Source organism: Macaca mulatta, chromosome X (genome assembly GCF_049350105.2).
Source record: "Macaca mulatta isolate MMU2019108-1 chromosome X, T2T-MMU8v2.0, whole genome shotgun sequence".
Classification (NCBI taxonomy): domain Eukaryota; kingdom Metazoa; phylum Chordata; class Mammalia; order Primates; family Cercopithecidae; genus Macaca; species Macaca mulatta.
The window spans coordinates 142542550-142563970 of NC_133426.1; the positions used below are offsets into that span (position 1 = coordinate 142542550).

The window sequence follows — 21421 nt, forward strand, 5'->3', positions numbered from 1 at the left end:
GTGAGTCGAGATCACGCCACTGCATTCCAGCCTGGGAAACAGAGTGAGACTCTGTCTCAAAAAAACAAAACAAACAAACAAAAAAGAAAATGCCTATCAAGTACCTGGCATATTGCACATGTAAACCTAACTGCAATGATTACAACACATTTGGGGAAATTAGAATCAGATGGGTACCTAGGATCCATCTGGAAACACTGTAACTGGAGTGGTGAGGGGACCAAAGGCAAGGAGGCTGTTTTGGGGCCTGTTTCGACCAACCAGGCTGGCCAGGCACTGGAGGGGTGGGGTCACTGAAGATGACGGAATTGCCCCGACATGATAAAATGTCATGCATAGTCCGCCTCCGCGCTCTGGCTTCTTGGCCCTAGCTGCTGTTTTATGCCTCCTGATCCCTCTGGCTCTGGCTCCAAGGAGTTACAGGTGTTTGAGAACAGTGGAGTCTCAAAACTGAAAAGGCTGCAGAGATTGTAGCACAGCCCCATCATTTGACAGACAAGGAACAGGGATCAGAGTAGAGCAACAACGTGCATAATGTCACACGTGAGCTAGCAGCCCTCTCAGCTGGGTTCAGGTCTTCAGGGGCTTGTCTGGCATTCTTTATGGTATTTCACACTGCATTCTTGTGGTTTTGAGGGATTGGAGCAGTTAAAAAACTTCATTCCACATGCAGTGTCTACAATGACACAGGCATAGAAAATGCGCTGATCTGCAGAATCTGCTGGTAGAGGCCAGGGGTCTGTCCCTCCGGGTAGAGGACACCAGGATGGGAAATGCAAGGCAGCAATGCGCGAGGGGAAGGCTAGGTCAATGTCCATCACCTTGGCCTTGTAAACAGGAACATCCTGGTAGACAGTTTCAATGGCTGGATCAACAGGACCTGGCGCCAAACTTGGCAGTGAAGAGTTTCCAGCTCAGATGAGACACAGGGAGGTGATATGTTTGACAGGAATAGGATGTGCCTAGTTTGTGCTGATTCAAAAGTATATAGAATGCTCTAGCATGTTCAGTGGGGGAATGGCTACCATCATTCTCATAAGCACCAGACCCCAAAGACTGGGGATAAACAAGGACCTTGCCTTATCAAAAACAAAACCTAGTAAAGCAGAGGTCCCCAACCTTCGGGCCACGGACTGGTGCTGGTCTGTGACCTGTTAGGAACTGGGTCACAGAGCAGGAGTTGAGTGGCAGGAGAGCAAATCTTCATCTGTATTTACAGTGGCTCCCCATCACTTGCATTGCCGCCTGAGCTCGGCCTCCTGTCAGTCAGAGCAGTAGCGGCATTAGATTCTCATAGAAGTGAGAACCCTATTGTGAACCACGCATGTGGGGGATCTAGGTTGTGCGCTCCTCATGAGATTCTAATGTCTGATGATGTCACTGTCTCCCATCATCCCCAGATGGGACCGTCTAGTTGCAGGAAAACAAGCTCAGGGTTCCCACTGATTCTACGTTATGGTGAGTTGTATAATTACTTCATTATATATTACAATGTAAGAACAGAAATGCACTTGAATCATCCTAAAACCACCGCACCATCCCCACCAAAGGTTCATGGAAAAATTGTCTTCCACAAAACCAGTTCCTGGTGCCAAAAAGGTTGGGGACTGCTGGAGTAAAGCATGATTTAAAATTGGAAACTAAACACTCACAGGCAGATCAGAATATTTGTTTTGCCATTCACAGTAACAGTGATGTCAAGAGATGAGTATATAAAAGAGCACAATTAACCACCTGAGCATGCACGCCCAGACTTTTCAAAGCAAGAGGGTTTTCCTCATCCAAGGTGAGCACCAAATGTGAGAATTAAAGGGGCGAGGGGAGGAGGGAAAGGGGAGTAACCGCTTAAAGGGTACAGATTTTCTTTTCAGGGTGATGAAAATGCTGCAGAACTAGATAGTGGTATTGGATAGCTGCACAGCCTTGTGAATATCCACTTTAAAATGGTTACTTTTAGGTTATACGATTTTTATTAGGATAAAAAAAGCAAGATCAGCCCTATAAAACAGGGCAAGAAAAAAACAAGAAATTAAAAAAAAAAAATTCAAAAGATACTGTAGTAATAAGCCTCAACTTACACAAGAGAACCATCACAGGGAAGAGTAACAAGCACTGAAATAATTGCAGGAAGACAACCAGAGCTTGAAAACTCACATCTAGGCTGGGTGTGGTGGCTCATGCCTGTAATCCCAGCACTTTTGGAGGCTGAGGCAGGAAGATCACTTGAGGCCAGGAGTTCAAGATCAGCCTGGGTGACAGGGCAAGACTCCGTCTCAAAAAAAAAAAAAAAAAAAAAAAAAAAAAAAAAAAGGAAGACGACAGAGAGAGAGAGAGAGAGAGAGAGAGAGAGAAGCCAGGTATGGTGCCATGACTGTGGTCCCAGCTACTCAGGAGGCTGAGGTGGGAGGACTATGAACCTCAGAGTTTGAGGCTGCAATTAGCTATGATTGTGCCACTGCACTCCAGCCTTGGCCACAGAGTGAGACCTTGTCTCTAAAACAAACAAACAAACAAACAAACTCACGTCTTTCTATTCCAGAAGTGGAACTCTGCCAAATCACCAACTGGATGAAGAGGGAAATCAGAGAATTCGATTCCTGTTCATTGAATTTGCTGGCTGCTTGTGTTCGTAGCTTGGCCAACAATTGGTGTTGCCTTTGTACCACCACCAGTACACTTTTTTGAGTATTATAATGAAAAAACCCTTGTTTTATCTGCAAAGTTTATTTTATATAGCACACATTTATATGGAACTGTAACGGTATTTCAACACATGATATTTGTGCAGAAAAATAACAAACTCTTTTGTTAGGATGATTGTCTCTGTGTTATACATGAAAGACCTAGTATATAAAAATAGTTTTTAAACCAAAGGTAACTTTCTCTATTCTATATCAAAAGTACAATACTCTGAGTGGCAAAGAACCAGGGAATCTGAAAGAATTACCTCCTTTTACTAATCCAGGACTGGCAGCCAGAAGGAACACTGGCCTGCTTCGGACTATTTGCAATTCAACACTGAAAACTCATTATTAGAATTAATCTGCATTTGAATTTTATGGAATCATAATACTGTGTGTGCATACATACGTGTATGTACATCTGTGTGCATTTCTGTGTGCCTATCACGCGGACTCACTGGCAGCCAGTGGCTAGAGAAAGGCAAGCAAAATTTGGTTATATCTCAAGCCTGAGTATATACTCAACGACAGAACTGGAGAGTACAGGCCGAAAAATACTTTAAACATTAAACATTTCGAGGAATTAAACATACCCCATGGGACAAGAGCCATGTACTCCTTTATGTACACAATGAAAATAATACATGTTTCTGTAGATAAACACCAATATGTTCTTCAAAAGGAAACACTGACAAGAGCATGAAAGGTGCTGACTGTTCCAAGATGGGGCTTTACAGGACTCCCAGCATTTGAGGCTATTGGTGCCTGTGTACTCACTGGCACAAATGGGTAGAGTTAAAAATATACATATATCATGGTAAAATACAATTTATTGGATTTTGCAACCTTTGGTATTTTTATATTAGAAACAATCTGACACAGCTCTTGTGAGTGATCCTGCGGCCCTTGCATAATCTATTATGTTCTCTACAAGATCAACTGTGAGGTTTTAGCTGTCAAAATTGTCACTGGTACACAGAAAAATCATTACTTGGCTGGGCCCAGTGGCTCACACCTGTAATCCCAACACTTTGGGAGGCCAAGACAGGTGGATCACTTGAGGCCAGGGGTTCAAGACCAGCCTGGTGAGCATGGTAAAACCCCATCTCTACTAAAATACAAAAAATTAGCCAGGTGTGGTGGCACATGCCTGTAATCCCAGCTACTGGGGAGGCTGAGACAGGAGAATTGCTTGAGACCAGGAGGCGGAGGGTGCAGTGAGCTGAGATTGCGCCACTGCACTGCAGCCTGGGCGACAGGGCAGGACTCCGTCTCAAAAAAAAAAAAAAAAAAAAAAAAGTAAAAGAGAAAGAAAAAGAAAAAGCATTACTTTAAGATTTCAAATATAAACTGAAAGAGAATTAGTTCTGCAATCATATTCTTCTAGAAACTCCACAATTACACTTTCAGGAAAGCATCCTTGATGCACTCGCTCCAGCAAACACATTGGTAGGACAACACAAGAATAAGAGACAATGGTGATTTTCCAAAGAAAACAAAAACAACTCTTTACTTAGAGCTCTTGCTTAGACACAAGAGAACAACATGATTTTTAACATATTCTGAGATATACATCAAGGTGATCTTTTGACAGTTTCTTTCAATTTTTCGGTGTTACTTCCTTTACCAGGTTCAAGTCAGAAGCAGAAAAATTTGAGGACTGATGGGCCCAGGAGTTTAGTTATCCAGAGTGGAAGATGTATTCATCTCCCAGGCTGAGTAAGGTTTACATATCTGACTAGAGGGAAAAATAAAAGAAAGATTAGTAGAGAAGATGCTAGTCTCACAGCAACTTGTCCCTGGCCTCCCGTCAGGGTACATGCCCAGGACCCTCAGCAGCCCTTCTGGAGTTGCTGACACACTGGTCCTATAAATGTCCTTCACTTCCCCAGTCCCCAACCAGGCCCAAGGTGCTTCTCAATTTCAAAGAGAACTTCTCAAGGAAAGAAAAACAAGAGGCTTCTGGTTTTGGAAACACAGGTTGAGGCTTATTCTGAAGACTTCCCTAATCTTCTGCCCTAATCAACTGTCTGTGTGCTTGCCAAGCAACCAGCAGACCAGGAGCTCAGAGGAGTCTGGGATGCAAGTTTGAAAAGAACATTTTTTTTTTTTTTGAGACAGAGTCTTGTTCTGTCACCCAGGCTACAGTGCTAGAGTGCAGTGGCACAATCTCAGCTCACTGCAACCTCTGCCTCCTGGGTTCAAGTGATTCTCCTGCCTCGGCCTCCAAAGTAGTCGGGATTACAGGCATGCATTATCACACCCGGCTAATTTTTGTATTTTTAGTAGCGATGGGTTTTTTTTTTTTTTTTTTTTTTTTTTGAGACGGAGTCTCACTCTGTCGCCCAGGCTGGAGTGCAGTGGCCAGAACTCGGCTCACTGCAAGCTCCGCCTCCCGGGTTCACGCCATTCTCCTGCCTCAGCCTCCCGAGTAGCTGGGACTACAGGCGCCCGCCACCTCGCCCGGCTAGTTTTTTGTATTTTTTAGTAGAGATGGGGTTTCACCGTGTTAGCCAGGATGGTCTCGATCTCCTGACCTCGTGATCCACCCGTCTTGGCCTCCCAAAGTGCTGGGATTACAGGCTTGAGCCACCACGCCCGGCCGAGATGGGGTTTCATCATGTTGGCCAGTCTGGTCTGAAACTCCTGACCTCAAGTGATCTGCCTGCCTTGGCCTCCCAAAGTGCTGGGATTACAGGTGTAAGCCACTGCACCTGGCCAAAACTTATTTTTTATATCTGGCATGAAATGTGGGACATAAAAATTAGAATCAAGTCATCTACTCTCTATTCTCTCAAAACCAACTTAATGGAAGACTCTCACATCATTCCTGCAGACCCACAATTGTCTTCTTCTCTTCCAAAGCTATATGGTGCAAAGATTGCCCTGGAACAGCTAGAAGGAGGGGAGTGGGGTTTGGGGTCAACTGCCTTTCAAGAAAAAGGTGGATGAGATGAGGCCTTACCCTAATGAGGAGAAACAGGTTTGCTTCTTCTCTTATCGTCTAAAGGTGTCTGGGGACTTTGGCGAGATGTCATGGAATCCTTCAGATTTTGTTTGTGCCTGTCAGGAGAAAAATGTGACAAAGATAGTTCTGCGACTTACAATGTTGGTGATCTTGTCACAGATACACTGCTGCTCATAATTCATACTAACAGAGGATCTGCTGGTGGTGTTGGTTTCATCTGCCTTTCTGGTTTTTGTTGTGTGACTGGTCATTCTTTTGGAAGATGGTCTGGAAAGAGACAGTTTGGTTAGAATCCCAATTATTCCCAAACCAAGGCTCTGGCCTAAAAGCAGCTTTGTCTTTTGATTAACTTCTAAGAAATGCCTTGGAATTAAAAAACATTTCAGAATCATAGAACAGGATGACTGAAAGGAACCCTAGAGATCACAGGACACACTGATTTTCAAACTGTATTCCAGAAAGCCCTAGGTCCCACGGAAGCACCAGGAGTAGGAGCAGCTAAGCACGCAGGACTCCAGACACCCTGTCCCTCCCTTAGATTGGTCAAGGATGGGCCAGTGAGGTGTAGTAACAGAACTGGTACGGGTCCTCTAGCTCTAGTGCTCCTTCCACATCATCACACCTCTCAGCAGACTCCTGTTCCTGTGGGCCTTGCAGGTGAACGTCTTCTCAGGCAATTGCCCATGTAGCGTTCCTTTCCATGAATCAGTTCCTGCTCTCCTGACCTAACTTCTGACCTTGTTTCCTTACACTGAAAATGAGCATATTATGGCCGGGCGTGGTGGCTTATGCCTGTAATCCCAGCACTCTGGGAGGCCAAGGTGGGCAGATCACTTGAGCCCAAGAGGTTCAAGACCAGCCTGGCCAATCTGGTGAAACCTCATCTCTTAAAAAAATAAAATAAAATAAAAAATTAATAAAATGAGGATATTACTGTCACACTTAGAGTTGTGTTGATAATTGAAATAGGTAATATAAAATGCCTGGTATATTGCAATCACTCCACAAATGTCTTCTTGCCCAACTTCATGAGATAACATTAACCAATGTGAACGAAAGTAAAGTTTGGGGCCAGATGTATCTGGAATTGAATTTGGGCTCTGCCCTTTAATAGCAGGATATTGGGCAAATAAAGCCCCTACCCTCTCTGTACCTCAGTCTCCTTGTCTTTATAAATGGGGATGATGATCTTTACTTAGCAAGGCTGTTGTGGGGATGAGTTTATTTCTGTTAAGTCAAATACGTGACATGGTGTTTGGTAAAAACTAAGAGCACAAGAGATCATATTATTTAGCATTCTAAGAATGTCAATCATAATCCTGCCAAGTTTATTTAGATAAGCTGACTAAGTGACTCACCTTGAAACTACTTCCTGTGTTGAAGTGTCTTTCATGCTTTTTTGTCTGAAGTTTTTCAAATCACCATTAAAATATGTTTTTGGCTCTTTACGGACCTGGCTGGAACCGTCTTCTAGAAATACCAGCTTGTGTGTCATTTTCTTGGCATTGTTGAACGGTATTTTAAATTTGGGAGGTGAGCCTGTGCCATTTAGAATGGCTAGAAAAAAAATAACACAATTAAATATGGAGTTTCAATAACGAATTCAAGAAAAAGTGAAGGCTGTGATCCTGATGGGATGAGGAGTGGGTATCGCCTGCCTGAAGGCAGGAAGAGTCAAGCAGCAGTACTCCCGGGAGGCAGGCCCAGCAGTCACAGAGTTTCCCGAGCCATGTCTCGGGCCACTGCTCAGCACACACACTCACCCTGCCCTCGAGGCACCAAGAGGCTACCATTAAGGAATCTGTCCTTTTTCCTTTGCTAGGAAAGAATAACAACCAGAGATAAGACTGCTCCAGATTCTCGCCCCTCCCCTGATCACTCACCTAGCCAATTCTGTTTATGCATTTCGTCTTACCTCTAATTTTTTTTTTTTCTTGGGACAGAGGCACGATCTTCACTCACTGCAAGTTCCGCCTCCCAGGTTCACACCATTCTCCTGCCTCAGCTTCCCAGGCAGCTGGGACTACAGGCGCCCGCCACCACGCCTGGCTAATTTTTTGTATTTTTAGTAGAGACGGGATTTCATCCTGTTAGCCAGGATGGTCTTGATCTCCTGGCCTCGTGATCCGCCCACCTTGGCCTCCCAAAGTGCTGGGATTACAGGCGTGAGCCACCTCCCGGCCTCATCTTACCTCTAATGTTACCTCCTACCTTCGGCTTTCCTCAATGCCCTAAGGCAGACTGAGGGGCTCTTACTGCTATGTTCTCATTGTATTTTCACCAAACTTCTTTCAACCCAATCATCTTGTGGCAGTATTATGGTTTGCTCATACGTTTGTCTTCCCACTGGCTATAGCTCCTTCAAGCTCAGGCCTTGTCTTTTCACCCCTTCATTCCCAGCACCTAGTAGAGGACCTGACTTTCCTGTTCAATATCCACTGGCGGGAAAAATATGGACAAATAATGTTTTCTCAAATGGCAATTACTGTTACTACAAAGTGGTTCCTACTTGTAAGGGAGTCCAGACATTTGAGAAAGCATTCAATTTTTCTTAATGAAGTGGAAAGTGGAATTCCACCTGTGGTCAATCATGGATGCCTTGAGGAGTTGAGCTCTGAAATGCTGGCAATCCTCACATTCAACTGAGAAAGAGCTGCTGTCTACAGTCTATTAGCATGATCTTTAAAATAATAAGCAGCAGCAGCTGTTATTTATTGAGAGTTTATGTGTCAGACACTGTTTTTAGCATTACATGGATTTACCTCACTGAAATCTCATATCCACTCTAGGAAAAGGACATTGGCTTCCCCTTTTTCAGATGGGAAAAACTCAGCACAGAAAGGTTAAGTGACCTGCCCAAAGCCACACAGCTCAAAAGCAGAGGAGCCCCTGGATATGAACCTAAGCAGTCTAGCTCCTAAATTGTGACTAACCTGATGGAAACATTTCATTCAATGAGTCCTTGTCGCTTTCTTCGTTGTCAGCCTCAGCCTCTTCATATATGTCATGGCTGGATGTTTCTGTGACCTATGATTAAAAAAGGAAATCTTGATTATGACTAATATTCAATCATCCTGGTTTAGAATGTCAACGAAGTCTGCTTCAAAGCTGGATTGATGGCTAACTTTTGTCATTTCAACAAAAAGGTAAAAAAATCTAACCTCTTTTAACTGGCCCCAAGAATCTACAGAGGATAGGGACAGGTGCCCATAGCTGTGTCTTTTGGCTAGGAAGACACTCAAGAATGAAAGATTTCCCTGGGCAGGAGCCAAGGGACTATAGCTTTGTGTTGGCATTTGTTCTCTGCCTGCTCAGAACCTTAACTAAGGCGGGATGGGACTAGTCAGTGAATAGCTAAAATGTTTTTGACTGCTGTTTTTGTTTTTTTTTTGGTGGGGGGACAAAGTCTCACTCTGTTGCCCAGGATGGAGTGCAGTGGCACGATCATAGCTCATTGCAGCCTCAAACTTCGGGACTCAAGTGATCCTCCTGTCTCAGCCTCCCAAGCAGCTGGGACTACAGACGCATGCCACCACACCTGGCTAATTTTTAATTTTTTTTTATAGAGATAAGTTCTCACACTATGTTGTCCAGGTTGGTCTTGAGCTCCTGGGCTGAAGAGCTCCTCTTGCCTTGGCCTCCTAAAGTGCTGGGATTACAGATGTGAGCCACTGCACCCAGCCTTAGGTTGCTGCTTGAGGCAAAACTCCTAATGAGTTGAATGAACTTTGACATGATGACTCCCAGCACTTTTTGGAAATGACATTTCTACTCTAAATTCTCATGTCACTTAATGTAAATGACCACAACTGGGTAATTGCAAACAGACAAAATATCAGTCTTATAGCACAGAATGTAAAAAGCACAGAATCTGGAGGAAAAAGGCCTTGACTACATGTGCTCCATCAAAAGACATGACATTGGGGTAGGTAAATAATTATGAAACAGACCACAAAAACACTCACTATAAGGGAAAAAAATGATAAATTTAAGCTTGTTAAAATGAAGAACTTACGTCTGGTTCATCAACAGACATTAGGAGAGTGTGAGGCAAACTATGGCATGGAAGAAGATACCTGCAATATATATACATATCTCCAAAGGACTCCTAACCAGTGTAGGTAAAAATGCCTACAATTCAATCAGAAAAAGGCAGGTGACAAAATAGGAAAACGGGCAAATGACTTGAAAAGGTACTTCACCAAAGTGAATCTCCAACAGGCCAGTAAGCATTTATGAAAAGGTGCTTGACTTCATTAGTCATCAGAAAATACTGGTCAATTCAACAATATTAAAATCAGAATGCAGGGCATGGTGGCTCAAGCATGAAATCCCAGCACTTTGGGAGGCTGAAGCGGGTGGACTGCTTGAGCCCGGGAGTTTTAGAAACAGCAAAATCCTGTTTCTACAAAAAAATAAAAAATTAGCCAGGTGTGGTGGCGTGCACCTGTAGTCTCAGCTACTTGGAAGGGTGAGATGGGTGGATCACTTGACCTTGGGAGGTGGAGGTTGCAGTGAGCCACGACTGCACCACTGTGCTCCTGCCTGGGTGACAGAGTAAGACTATTTCAAAAAAAAAAAAAAAAAGAAAAAACAAAAAATCAGAAGCTTCTATCCAGAAGAGGACAACATTAAGAAAAGATAAGCTGGCTGGGCGCGGTGGCTCACACCTGTAATCCCAGCACTTTGGGAGGCTAAGGCGGGTGGATCGCCTGAGGTCAGGAGTTCGAGACCAGTGTGGCCAACATGGTGAAACCCTGTCACCCTGTCTCTACTAGTAATACAAAAATAGCTAGGCATGGCGGCGCACCCCTGTAATCCCAGCTACTCAGGAGGTTAAGGCAGGAGAATCACTTGAACCCAGGAGGTGGAGGTTGCAGTGAGCTGAGATCACACCACTACACTCTAGCCTGGGTGACAGGGCGGGACTCTGTCTCAAAAAAAAAAAAAAAAAGAGAAGAGAAAAATGATCAGCATCTGAGGTGATGGATTTGCTAATTATCGTGATTTGATCATTACACATTGTATACAAACAAAAAAAGAAAAAAAGAAAAAGAAAGATAAGCTGTAAACTGGGGGAAGATATCTGCAACACATAACCAAAAAAGCAGCAGTATCTATAACATTTAAAGAACTACAAATGAGACAAATCAACCCAAAAGTCTTGGGCAAAAGATCGAAAAAAAACATTTCACACAAAAGAAAACATGAGAGCTAACTAAAGATATGAAAACATGGTCAACACCTTGTTAATAATCAGGGAAATGCAAATGTAATACTTTATTTCATTACCACCAGATTGGGTAAAGTGAAAAACTCGGCAATAATGTGAAACAAGAGGCATTCTTATACACTGCTAGTAGGAGCATGGGGACTACCTTTGAGGCATTCACATCTGTCTTTCTCGTCCGCTTCATAATTTCTTCTATTCTCTATTTAAAGGGAAAGAAAAATTCAAACATGAAAACAGTTGAGAAACCAAACAGTTATCCTAAAGGAGTTGATTATCCCCATTTCACAGAGGTGGACAATGACAGTGATTGCTCCAAAACCACAAATATTACCAACAAAAGGCTTATGGTGGCAGTTGAGTTTCCTATCCCAATCCCAGTTTCAGCTATAAAATGCCCTGAATGACTGCCGTATTTGTTATAACACAAACATCCAAATGACAACATCTCACTCCTAATTTTGCATATGCAGAAATTCATTACTTAGGCTAAGCATATATTATTGCAAACCAATTAGAGCTTTTAACATAATTTTAGTCTTTAGTCTTCAGTTGATTCCTGAAGCCAATGTTAATGAAAATAATACACCTCAATGATGCCACACTGTTATTGTGTTAATGAAGAGAGAAGATGGGAGGTGGAGGAGAAATATACTTCTAGGGAAGGACAGGAATTCTCTCTCCTGTGCACACTTCTTTCCCTGCAGTGAGGAGAGTTGCAGCTCCCTGGTCCCGTCAAGGTGACCAATCTACTACCAGATAGGCCTTGCAGCAACTCAGCCTGGACCAGGGCTGCCAGATGAGCTCACATGTGGCCCTACCTTAAAAACAGCCTGCACCTTGGCCTCTCAAAGAGGCTTGCAGTTTCTGCTTCTTCCCATGTAGTTGCTGCAATTTCCAGCCAGTTTAGAAGAAAGTCTTAACTTCCACCAACCCCTACCATGACTGGAGTCCTTCTGCTCAGAGGAGTTTTGTTACCAGAGGTTTGATATAGTGAGGCATCACTGTAATGGCCACCAAGGGTCCATGAGTGGGAGGCATGATCAGTAAGAGGACAGCCTTCTATGTAGGAGAGGTCAGATCCTTGGATAAAGAAGAGAATCGAGTGGAAAAGCCACCAGGAGCTAGCATATATCAGATTTGTGATTCTTAAAAACATGCTGATATCAGGTGCCCAACACTGTTTAAAACACAGAATCAAGTCCCCCCAAACAGACAGTGAGTACCTTTTTCCTTTCTAACCGTTCTTGTAAATTTTGTAACATAATTCTCTCGTGTTCTTTCTTGCGTTTGTCAGCTTCCTCTTGAGCTTTTATGTTGGCGTCCCCTTTCTAGGAAATTTGTATAAAAATATCATTTAATCTCAAGATACCTGAGTGACATCAGAGAACTCTAGTTTAAAAATTTCAATGGTAAAATGTTATCTAGCATAACAAAAGAGTGCAACCTTTTGGATGAGGGGTCCTATATTATGGTATTTGTGGACTGTCAATTTTCAAAGCACTAGTTAGAATGCACAAAGCTAGGCTAAATGTTGTCTTGAGGATTCAGGACCACAGGGTCATCGTTATGAACATCATACCATCCTAATTCAAAGTATGTGACTGTGAAGCTATCCATTAACACAGTAACAGGAGTGAACAGCCTGACATTTCTCAAAAGCACTGAGAGAATTCTTGAAGGCACCTTCCTGAGAAATGCAAGCATAAACAATCATATATAAAACATGACCAATGCTGGTGAATGATACACTAAAAACTGGGAATATAAATTGGGCTATGGTAATAATTCAAACAGTATAATCTGAGTTCAGTTTGGGCATTTATTTACCCAATAATTTGACTTTAGATAGATGAGACATTCTTATCAGTTAATGATTTTAAACTTGTAGAAGTATTTATGGTTTATCTTATCTGTCACAGGGGTATAAGGTCCAGTTGATGGAGTTGTATGTGGTACCACAGAATGCAAGATGGGGGAAACCAATGTAGGATGTTGAATCTGTTTAAGCAATTTGGATTTCAAATTAAGGACTACAGAATTTGCTGTTTTCTGCTTATTTCACTAGGAAAACATTCTATGGTTTTCTGAGGGTGACTGACAATGGCTTGCAGTGGTACTGGGTAATAGAGACTATAACATAAAAATGCAGCCAGAGGTTGGGCGCAGTGGCTCACACCTGTAATCCCAGCACTTTGGGAAGCTGAGGCAGGTGGATCACCTGAGGTCAGGAGTTCAAGACCAGCCTGGCCAACATGGTAAAACCCCATCTCTACCAAAAATACAAAAATGAGCTAAGCGTGGTGTCAGACGCCTGTAATCCCAGCTACTTGGGAGGCTGAGGCAGGAGAATGGCTTAAACCTGGGAGGCAGAGGTTGCAGTGAGCCAAGACCGCGCCATTGCACTCCAGCCTGGCTGAGAAGAGTAAAACTCTGTCTCAAAAAAAAAAAAAAAAAAAAAAAAAAAAAAAAAAAAAAAAAGCAGCCAGAGAATCTGCTCATGTCTTCTTTCTCAGAGACAGAGATTTTTGCTTTGGGTTCCATCTGAACTTTATAATCTGGTTCTTATCTCCTGATAAAGTGTCAAGCCAGCAAACCTGCAGTGGTGCTTCCTGGTCTTCCTGATCCAGCCATCCTTTCTTCTTTTTAGTCTCCTTTGGTCGCTGCCCATCTTTGAGTTTCAAGAGGTCTTCTGCTTGGCCTCCAACTGCTTCCTTTGCCACGTCTTTTGATTTCTTAATGACCCTGAGAGTATTTAAATAATTGTTAGTGTTCATCTTGATTGCTACCATATTCAGCTTGCAGTAGTATGTGAGTTTTTACAGTGAAACTTCCTATGTATAGTAATACAATTTATATCTACACCAGAGTCACTACATCTTCTGTGTTGTTACTATATAGCAATTACACAATTCCACCCTTTTTAAAGAGAAAAACTAGCCCTCGGGAGCAGAAAAATATTTCAATCAAGTAATAGATAACTTTGCTTATTAAAAAACACACATACGTGAGAGGAAATCATTCCTTAACTGTCTTTGAGACACGACATCCCCTAAAAGGCCTTATTTACACTTGCTCACACCCAATCTCTCGTGGGGATTACAGAGATAATTTAGAGCAGAGTCTGGTGGCTCCCTAGTATTCAGCACTTTCAAATGCTAAATCAGCTCTGTTTATATGAAGCGATGAATAATATTCTTTGAGTTAGAGTTTTTTTTGTAATTCATAATATTCCCTTCTTTTTCCCAGGCCCATGTAAGCATATGGAAAATGTATGATTATTTCAAATAACACTAAATACTTAAAAGCAAAGTCAGTACTGTTATTATTCCCTGCAGCCAGTGGACAGAGGTTTACATTACAAGGCCCGACATAAAATAGGCCTCAAGATGGAGGAGCAAGAAACCTTTGCTAGAATTTGAATGTACACAACTGTACAGGAGATTTGCTGCCTACAAAGGAAATCCTTCTAGCAATGACTCACTGGCCTGATGGGATACAGGTGTCACAAAGATCACAGGAAAAGTAAAACGTAACGTAAGTATAATTTTCAGGTTTAAAAATCCTGACATTACAAGTCTTTTAAAATAAAGGGCTGACACTAGTGAACACAAACAGATAGGTTCTTATATACCACTCTGGTGCTGAGAGTTCAAATCCTGAATGTGAGTTTGGTCTCTGTGCATCCTCCTAGCACACCTTAATGGCACGTGACGTATGGAGGCTAAAAAGGACTGTGCCATTTATCCACACACCAGGGTCCTTAGCTTAGCCATTTACAAGGGCTTGAAATGCTTCCTATACAGGCAATGAGGCACTTCTGATCCTCACTGAAGTCAATTGTTCCTTGAGAATTTATAACTTGAGGGTAAAATTTTGACTTTCAAAAATTTGGGCCCTACTCAAGATTTATAGTATAGGAAGGAAGACTTTGTGCTGACCTTCCCTGCATTTCTTCCCGTTGTCTTTCTTCTTCCTCTTTTTCTTTTTGTTCACGAGCAAGGCGGCGTAATTCTGTCAAAATTTTTGTTGCCGCCTCGGCATTCATAATACCTGCAGTACTCTTATTACCAGACTCTAGTTTAAATAAATATGTGCAACAGTTAGTTTAGAGAGCTAATCATCTCTCACTCCAACAAAGAAGTGCAACACAATCCAAAACATTAAAATATATATATATATATGTGCATAGTCCAAAATTTATAAATCACAAGCAAACTACAGGTGATTATGTAACAGATTTTGTTCAAACTGCAGCCCCAACAATAGCTGTAGCATTTTCTTTTTAACACCTACTTGTTCCAAAATGGAATAATGTACTTCTACTTTCCTTTTAGTGGTTTTGAGATAACTGAATCAACTAATCCCATGGGAAAAGAGTAAGAAATACTGAATATAGAGGAAGACAAGCTTACGCTTGGTCCAAATGAAGGGTACAAGTATCTTCAATACTCAAACAAAAATACATCTGGCATACATTTTGAGATTTGTCCATCATTTTTACTATATAATTACTATTTAGCTAAACCTTGATAATAGTGTGTACATTTGGTTGATCATAGAGTAGCTAACTGTAGATAACAAAACCAAGACGATCAGTAAAATAAGGTGAGTACACGGAGGCATATTATAATATTTTGGTCTATATAACTAATTTATTTTAAATAAATCACATATGAAAATGAGAAGACATATCAGGAATGAGTAATCTGTAATTAAAAGATTTTTTCTGTTACCAAAAAAGTTCACTGTGGAATTCCCTAAAAAAGCAAAATTCCCCAGTGTGTTTTTGAAATTAAGTAATGTCCATGGGTATTAAGAATGCATGTGACGGGCAAAATAGCAATATGGCACTTTCAGGAATACTACACAAATCAAGGGACACCACATTATGGCCTATATATAGAAACGAACCTAAATCTTGGGAAAAACCTGCTCATCCACGAGTGGATATGCTCTCTCCAAGAACCATCACTATCAGAACTAGAAGAGATCTTAGGAATCACCTAGACCAAACCTCTCATCCGACCTGTGCTTTTTTTTGATACAGGATCTCGCTCTCTCATCCAGACTAGAGTGGAGAGGCACTATCACGGCTCACTGCAGCCTCCACCTCCTGGTCTCAGGCAATCCTCCCACCTCAGCCTCCCTACTAGCTGGGACTACAGATGTGTACCACCTTAAGCTAGGCAGTTATAGTATAATATGGCTTACTCTTATCCTCAATCCCCTAACAGAATATACAGCCTACCCTTTCCACATCAGGCTTTTTTTTTTTTCCTGTAGAAACAGGGGTCTCTCTCCTATATTGCCTGGGCTGGTCTCAAACTCCTGGGCTCAAGCAATCCTCTCACCTCAGCCTCCCAAAGTGCTGGGATTACAGGCGTGAGCTACCATGCCTGGCTAGACTTATGCTTTTAAAAGCAGTTCCAAAAATGGATTTTTCAAAACAAAGGGGTGAGAAGAAAGCTTTGGCAAGGACAAACAAACAGAGAGGATACATTCCAATGTACCAGAGATTGGTTAGATTCTCTTTATCTAAAAGGAAAATAATTCCCTAAAGTTCTCTCAATTGGGGAATAAAATGAAGTGAACCTTTCCCAGAATACAGTAAGATTTTCTGTGTTGCTAAAGATAAACTTCTTAGTGCAAGAACTTACCTTCATAGATCATATGCCTCTGGCTCAAAGCCTCACATCTGTTAGTGGTTTTAGAAACTGTTTCTTTTTTCTTTTTGACAGTACTTGATGCACTTTGCACAGACATGGTGTGTTGAATAGGCATCATTTTATAAGGAAAAGAAGTCGGTGGTGACTGTTTTGAAATAAGTGGTAATGGTGATGGAGGGCGGTTCTTTTGGATTTGCCTGCTGAGAAAAAGTAATACACATTTGCTAATTAATTTTCAGTGTACAATTTCGTAAAATTTAAGATGATATTATGAGGTGACATTATAATCGGGGAAATTTTCTGAACAGTAAATCCCTTTTTACAGGCTTTTTCCCCTTTACATTTGTGTTACCATGCATACTATTTCACTCATCAAACATTGACACGGAATTTGTTCTAGTAAAATGCCTATCAGGAACAGTTGCTAATAAGCTGCTTACTTAGTGCTGATGGGAGATGGCAGACCACAGACATTTGCAGGAGATGATGACCATTTATAACACTCAGTGTATGATGATAGACGCTTCTTGGCAATAAGGGTTAAGGCCTGTTTTTCCATGTCTGATTTCTGAACAGGTAAACACAAGATAGTAAATTACTAACAATTCTTTTACTGTAGCTGGCTTTTTTTTTTTTTTTTTTTTAAGAGAAAAACATTCCGAATAAAACACAATTAGAATTCTTTAAACTGCAATTTTCTTTTAGAGCATGAGAATCAGGACATTGATATTTGCTTCTGGACTAACAATTTACATTACACAATTCCAGGAGATCACAGAAATAACAGGTTTAAAAGAAATACTATCCTTCAAAACCAAACTCAATTTCCAAATCCTAATTCAGGGTTTAAAACATTTCTCAAAAAACATTTCTTCAGAGTTTAGAAACACAGTTCATATAAACTTACATTTTCTCCCTTCTAATAAAAACTCACTAATATTTCAGCTTTGGAGGAAAAGTGGTACAATGGACATCAGAGAATTTTAAATTCCTAGCTTAAGTGAGTTAACCTATTTTATTAATTATATTGCAGAATACTGTAAATAATATGCCGGTTATGTTGTAAAATCTGACCTATTTTGAACTATACAACAAAATATACATATTTTAATAGAAAATTTGTCAATAACAGGCACTTGACAAACCTTTGGAGCGTCTCTCGCTTTTGCCTTGGGAGATGCTTTCATGCTTGCTTCAAGGGATGTCTTGGAGGATGCTTTCACCATTGCCTCAGGAGACGCCTCCATGATCTCTTTGGGTGACCCTTTCACACTCTCCTTGGGGGCACCTTCTGCACTCCCCTTGGGAGGTGCTTCCAAGCTCCCCTCTAGGGCTGCTTCCATGCTCACTTCTGACGGTGCTTCCAGGCTCGCCTCTGGGGGTGATTCCACACTTGCCTCTGGGGCTGCCTCTACACTCACCTCTGGGAGTGCTTCCAGGCTCACCTCCGGGGATGCTTCTATGCTCACCTTGGGAATTGTTTCCAGGTATACCTTCAGGGGTGTGTCTATGCTCAACTCGGGGGATGCGTCCGTGCTCATCTCAGAATCATATGTGCTCACCACAGGTGACACATCCACACTCGCCACAGGGGATGAGTCCGTGCTCACCTCAGCGGCCATGCCCACACTTGCCTTGGGGGATGCTTCCATGCTTGTGTTGCAGAATACTTCCACATTCACCTGGTGGGGTGCATCCACACTTGCCTTGGGAGGTGTCTCTACTTTCTCCAAGGGAGCCTCTTCTACTTTTGTTTGAGGAGGTATTTTCATTGCTGACATGGGAAACATAACAGCCCTCAATTCGTCACTAGTACATTTACGCAAGGGTACAGTGACATACCGCATTACATAATTGGTGACACCTGTAACTGAATGAGGACAGAGAATGAAATTCCCTAAGTTAGAAATCTGACAAGAAAAGGATGCACCATGTACACAGTATAAGAACAGGAACAGAGAAAAGAGATTGTTTATTAGGAAAGCACAGGGATTACACACAACACAGGAGAAGTTCAGTGAAATGGATGACAGACACAGGACAGAACCATCACAAAGTCAGTACTTCAGAAGCAACATTAACAACAGTCGTTGTAAAGGCAATAGTCTATTACAGATGAAAATAAGATGCTTCTCCAAAGTTGATGTTTGCAATAAGCTGTTTCTATTTTAATCATACTATATTTCAGAATAATTTTCACAAAAAAGCACAAGGTCTTCAACCCTTTCTAAAAGTAATCTAAACATCTTCACCAGGGCTAGAGATCTTACCATTATAGGTGATTATGTAAGACACTCCATATTTTAATGTTTTAGAATAGAATGTAAGAAAGAGCATTTTCTCGCCCACACTAAAAACTGTAATAAGACATTAATCAGAGTGGGTTGGATCTCTAAGGTCCCTTCCACGTTTAACAATCTAATTTTATGTTTCCTATCAAATGGACAAAAATGATAATATTTGGTGCCAGGTAAGATGGAAGAAAGTGATTAATACCAATGTTTAGAACCTCATCACCACTGGTGGGAGTATAGATGTGTATATTTTCCCTGGGGAGCATAAAAAGTACATACTGTTTGTTCGAGCAATTCTAATTCTAGGTTTACCCTTAGGAAAAAAAATTACATAAATACATAAAAATGCTTGTATAAGGTTGCTAATTACTACTGTTTATAATATTGAAAAAATTGAAAATACCATCCAAATGTTCCAAAGGAAATGTGGGCCATATTAAGGCAGTCACTAAGAGTAATAATATGCAATATTTTGGACATAGGAGATGGAAAACAGGTTATTTCATTTTGTGAAAAAGAAAATGCAAAGAAAAATATGAAGTTACCAGTGAGCACTGGGATAATGGGGGATTAGATTAAAAACTTCTTCTACACGAAATATTTATTGCTTATACGATTAATTTTTTTTTTTTTTTTGAGATGGAGTCTCGCTCTATCACCCAGGCTGGAGTGCAGTGGCACAATCTTGGCTCACTGCAACCTCCGCCTCCCAGGTTCAAGCGATTCTCCTGTCTCAGCCTCCCAAGTAGCTGGGATTACAGACATGTGCCACCACACCCGGAAAATTTTGTATTTTTAGTAGAGACGGGGTTTCACCATGTTGCCAGGCTGGTCTTGAACTCTTGACCTCAGGTGATCCACCTGCCTCAGCCTCCCAAAGTGCTGGCATTACAGGCATGAGATACCACGCCTGGCCTAATTAAATATTTTTCAAAAGGTATTTGGAGGTGGCTTAAGACCTGGTAAATTAAATTAAAAAAAAAAAAAAAAAGACCTGGTTAAATTTATCTGCCACCTCATCTTTAAGTATGGGTGGCAAATTTTCACCTAATCTTATCAAATAATTAAAATAGACCAAATTACCAAAGATTGACTACTTATGAATAAAATCTTTAGCGAAATTAAATGTTATCTTTTAGTCCCTCATTTTTAGTGGAGGAAGCATTTTATTTACATATCTACGTATGCCTAAACGGTCACATTACACCAACAGTTTGTGCTGCAGAAAATATAGTATAACTGGATTTTTATTAGCTATAAACTTTTAAGACAAAATATTGAGGTTTTTTGGATGGTGGTAATAGAAATATCTTACCATAGATTCGGTGGGAAAGGGAGACTGGCAGAAAATAACCTGACATACATATAATTGGGCACAAAAAAGTCAGGAATTAGAACAAAAGAAATAAGACTGCAGTACAAGAAAGTCTGTAATAGCATTTAGATGCATTTTACTAATCATATGAATACTAACAGAGAAAAAGCAAAGGGAGTGGGATATACACTGTAAAGGAAAAAGTGGAGGGGAAAAAAGAGAAAAAAATCATAGGAACAATGCATTAGCCCTTTCCATTATTGGGGGGGGGGGGGTCTAGCTATCCAAAGGCAAGTCTAATACTATATGTAAACTATAAATGAAAGTCCACACAACCCTGAAGATGTTTCATGTTAAGAACAATCTTTAGGTCTCTAACTAAAAGCTGAAGGGTGGCTCTATGCTATTCTTCCATATTTTAGGGGAAAAAAGGAAGGTAGAGTAGGAAACTTTCTCCCTTGATATGAGTGAAGGTTTTCTATGTTTTTAAAACCCATAGAGCTTTAAAATTTAACAACCACCTCCAAAGTTAGCTATCTCATCCCACAAATTACCTGTCTCCCACATAACTGCCCTATCATGTTAGAAGTCATAAAATAAATATGCAACATCAAATGCTGGGTAAAATCACTAATATGATAACTATTGATTCAAACTATTTGGATGCCTAAATGCAACAAATTCAGTAATGAAGCCTGCTTTGAAATGCAAACACTCAACAACTCCTGGCTTTCCACCATATACCTGTTACCTGGAACATCTTTTCCAGGACTGGATAATGAAGCAGCACTTCTGCTTCTGGCTAATGATGCTTTTGTTGGGCTGAACAGACAACTGATGAAATCATTCTCTTGAGAACTGATATATGAGCAACGAGCTATATAATGCAAACAAATCCAAAGGATTCCATTGGAGGTCTCACAAACGCAAAGCAAGAAAGAGCAATGCAAACTGCTCTCAACAGCACCTTTCCCGGCAACACAAAACATACCAGGATTGAACACTGTCATCTGACTGGACTGCACTGTCAAGGAAGAGATTCTCAGAATAAAAGAAGAAAGGCCACAGCATACATACCAAAATAACTCTAAGGAAAGAATCTAGGTAACATTTCAAACAGAGTCATTCCCCACTGTATGAAGTTTATGGAGGAACTCACACTTGAGGAAATCAAGTTGCACACGGCAAAACAACTTTTACAAGGATTCCTACAGATAGACAGTACTGAAAATCATAATGCTCAAGTTCACTGCCAAAGGCTCCA

The 21421-nt window shown here is 41.2% G+C and overlaps 1 protein-coding gene across 8 annotated transcripts in view; it reads right to left on the reverse strand.

Annotated features, from left to right (window-relative positions):
* Window positions 1–2708: 2708 nt before the first annotated feature.
* MAP7D3 (MAP7 domain containing 3) overlaps window positions 2709–21421 on the reverse strand; it is a 286896-nt gene continuing 268183 nt past the window's right edge. For 2 of the 8 annotated variants that reach the window (XM_077989382.1, XM_015128288.3), the window contains 12 exons: window positions 17694–18418; window positions 16989–17116; window positions 16540–16748; window positions 14821–14956; window positions 13477–13624; window positions 12106–12210; window positions 11028–11081; window positions 8583–8676; window positions 7008–7206; window positions 5838–5916; window positions 5647–5744; window positions 2709–4419 (listed from right to left, as the gene is read on the reverse strand). In XM_077989382.1, coding sequence (XP_077845508.1) covers window positions 5679–5744; window positions 5838–5916; window positions 7008–7206; window positions 8583–8676; window positions 11028–11081; window positions 12106–12210; window positions 13477–13624; window positions 14821–14956; window positions 16540–16748; window positions 16989–17116; window positions 17694–18418 — 1943 coding nt within the window. In that variant the 3' untranslated portion in view covers window positions 2709–4419; window positions 5647–5678. The remainder of the gene's footprint in view (window positions 4420–5646; window positions 5745–5837; window positions 5917–7007; window positions 7207–8582; window positions 8677–11027; window positions 11082–12105; window positions 12211–13476; window positions 13625–14820; window positions 14957–16539; window positions 16749–16988; window positions 17117–17693; window positions 18419–21421) is intronic. The other 6 variants (XM_077989385.1, XM_077989384.1, XM_015128290.3 and 3 more) reach the window with 6 other exon arrangements.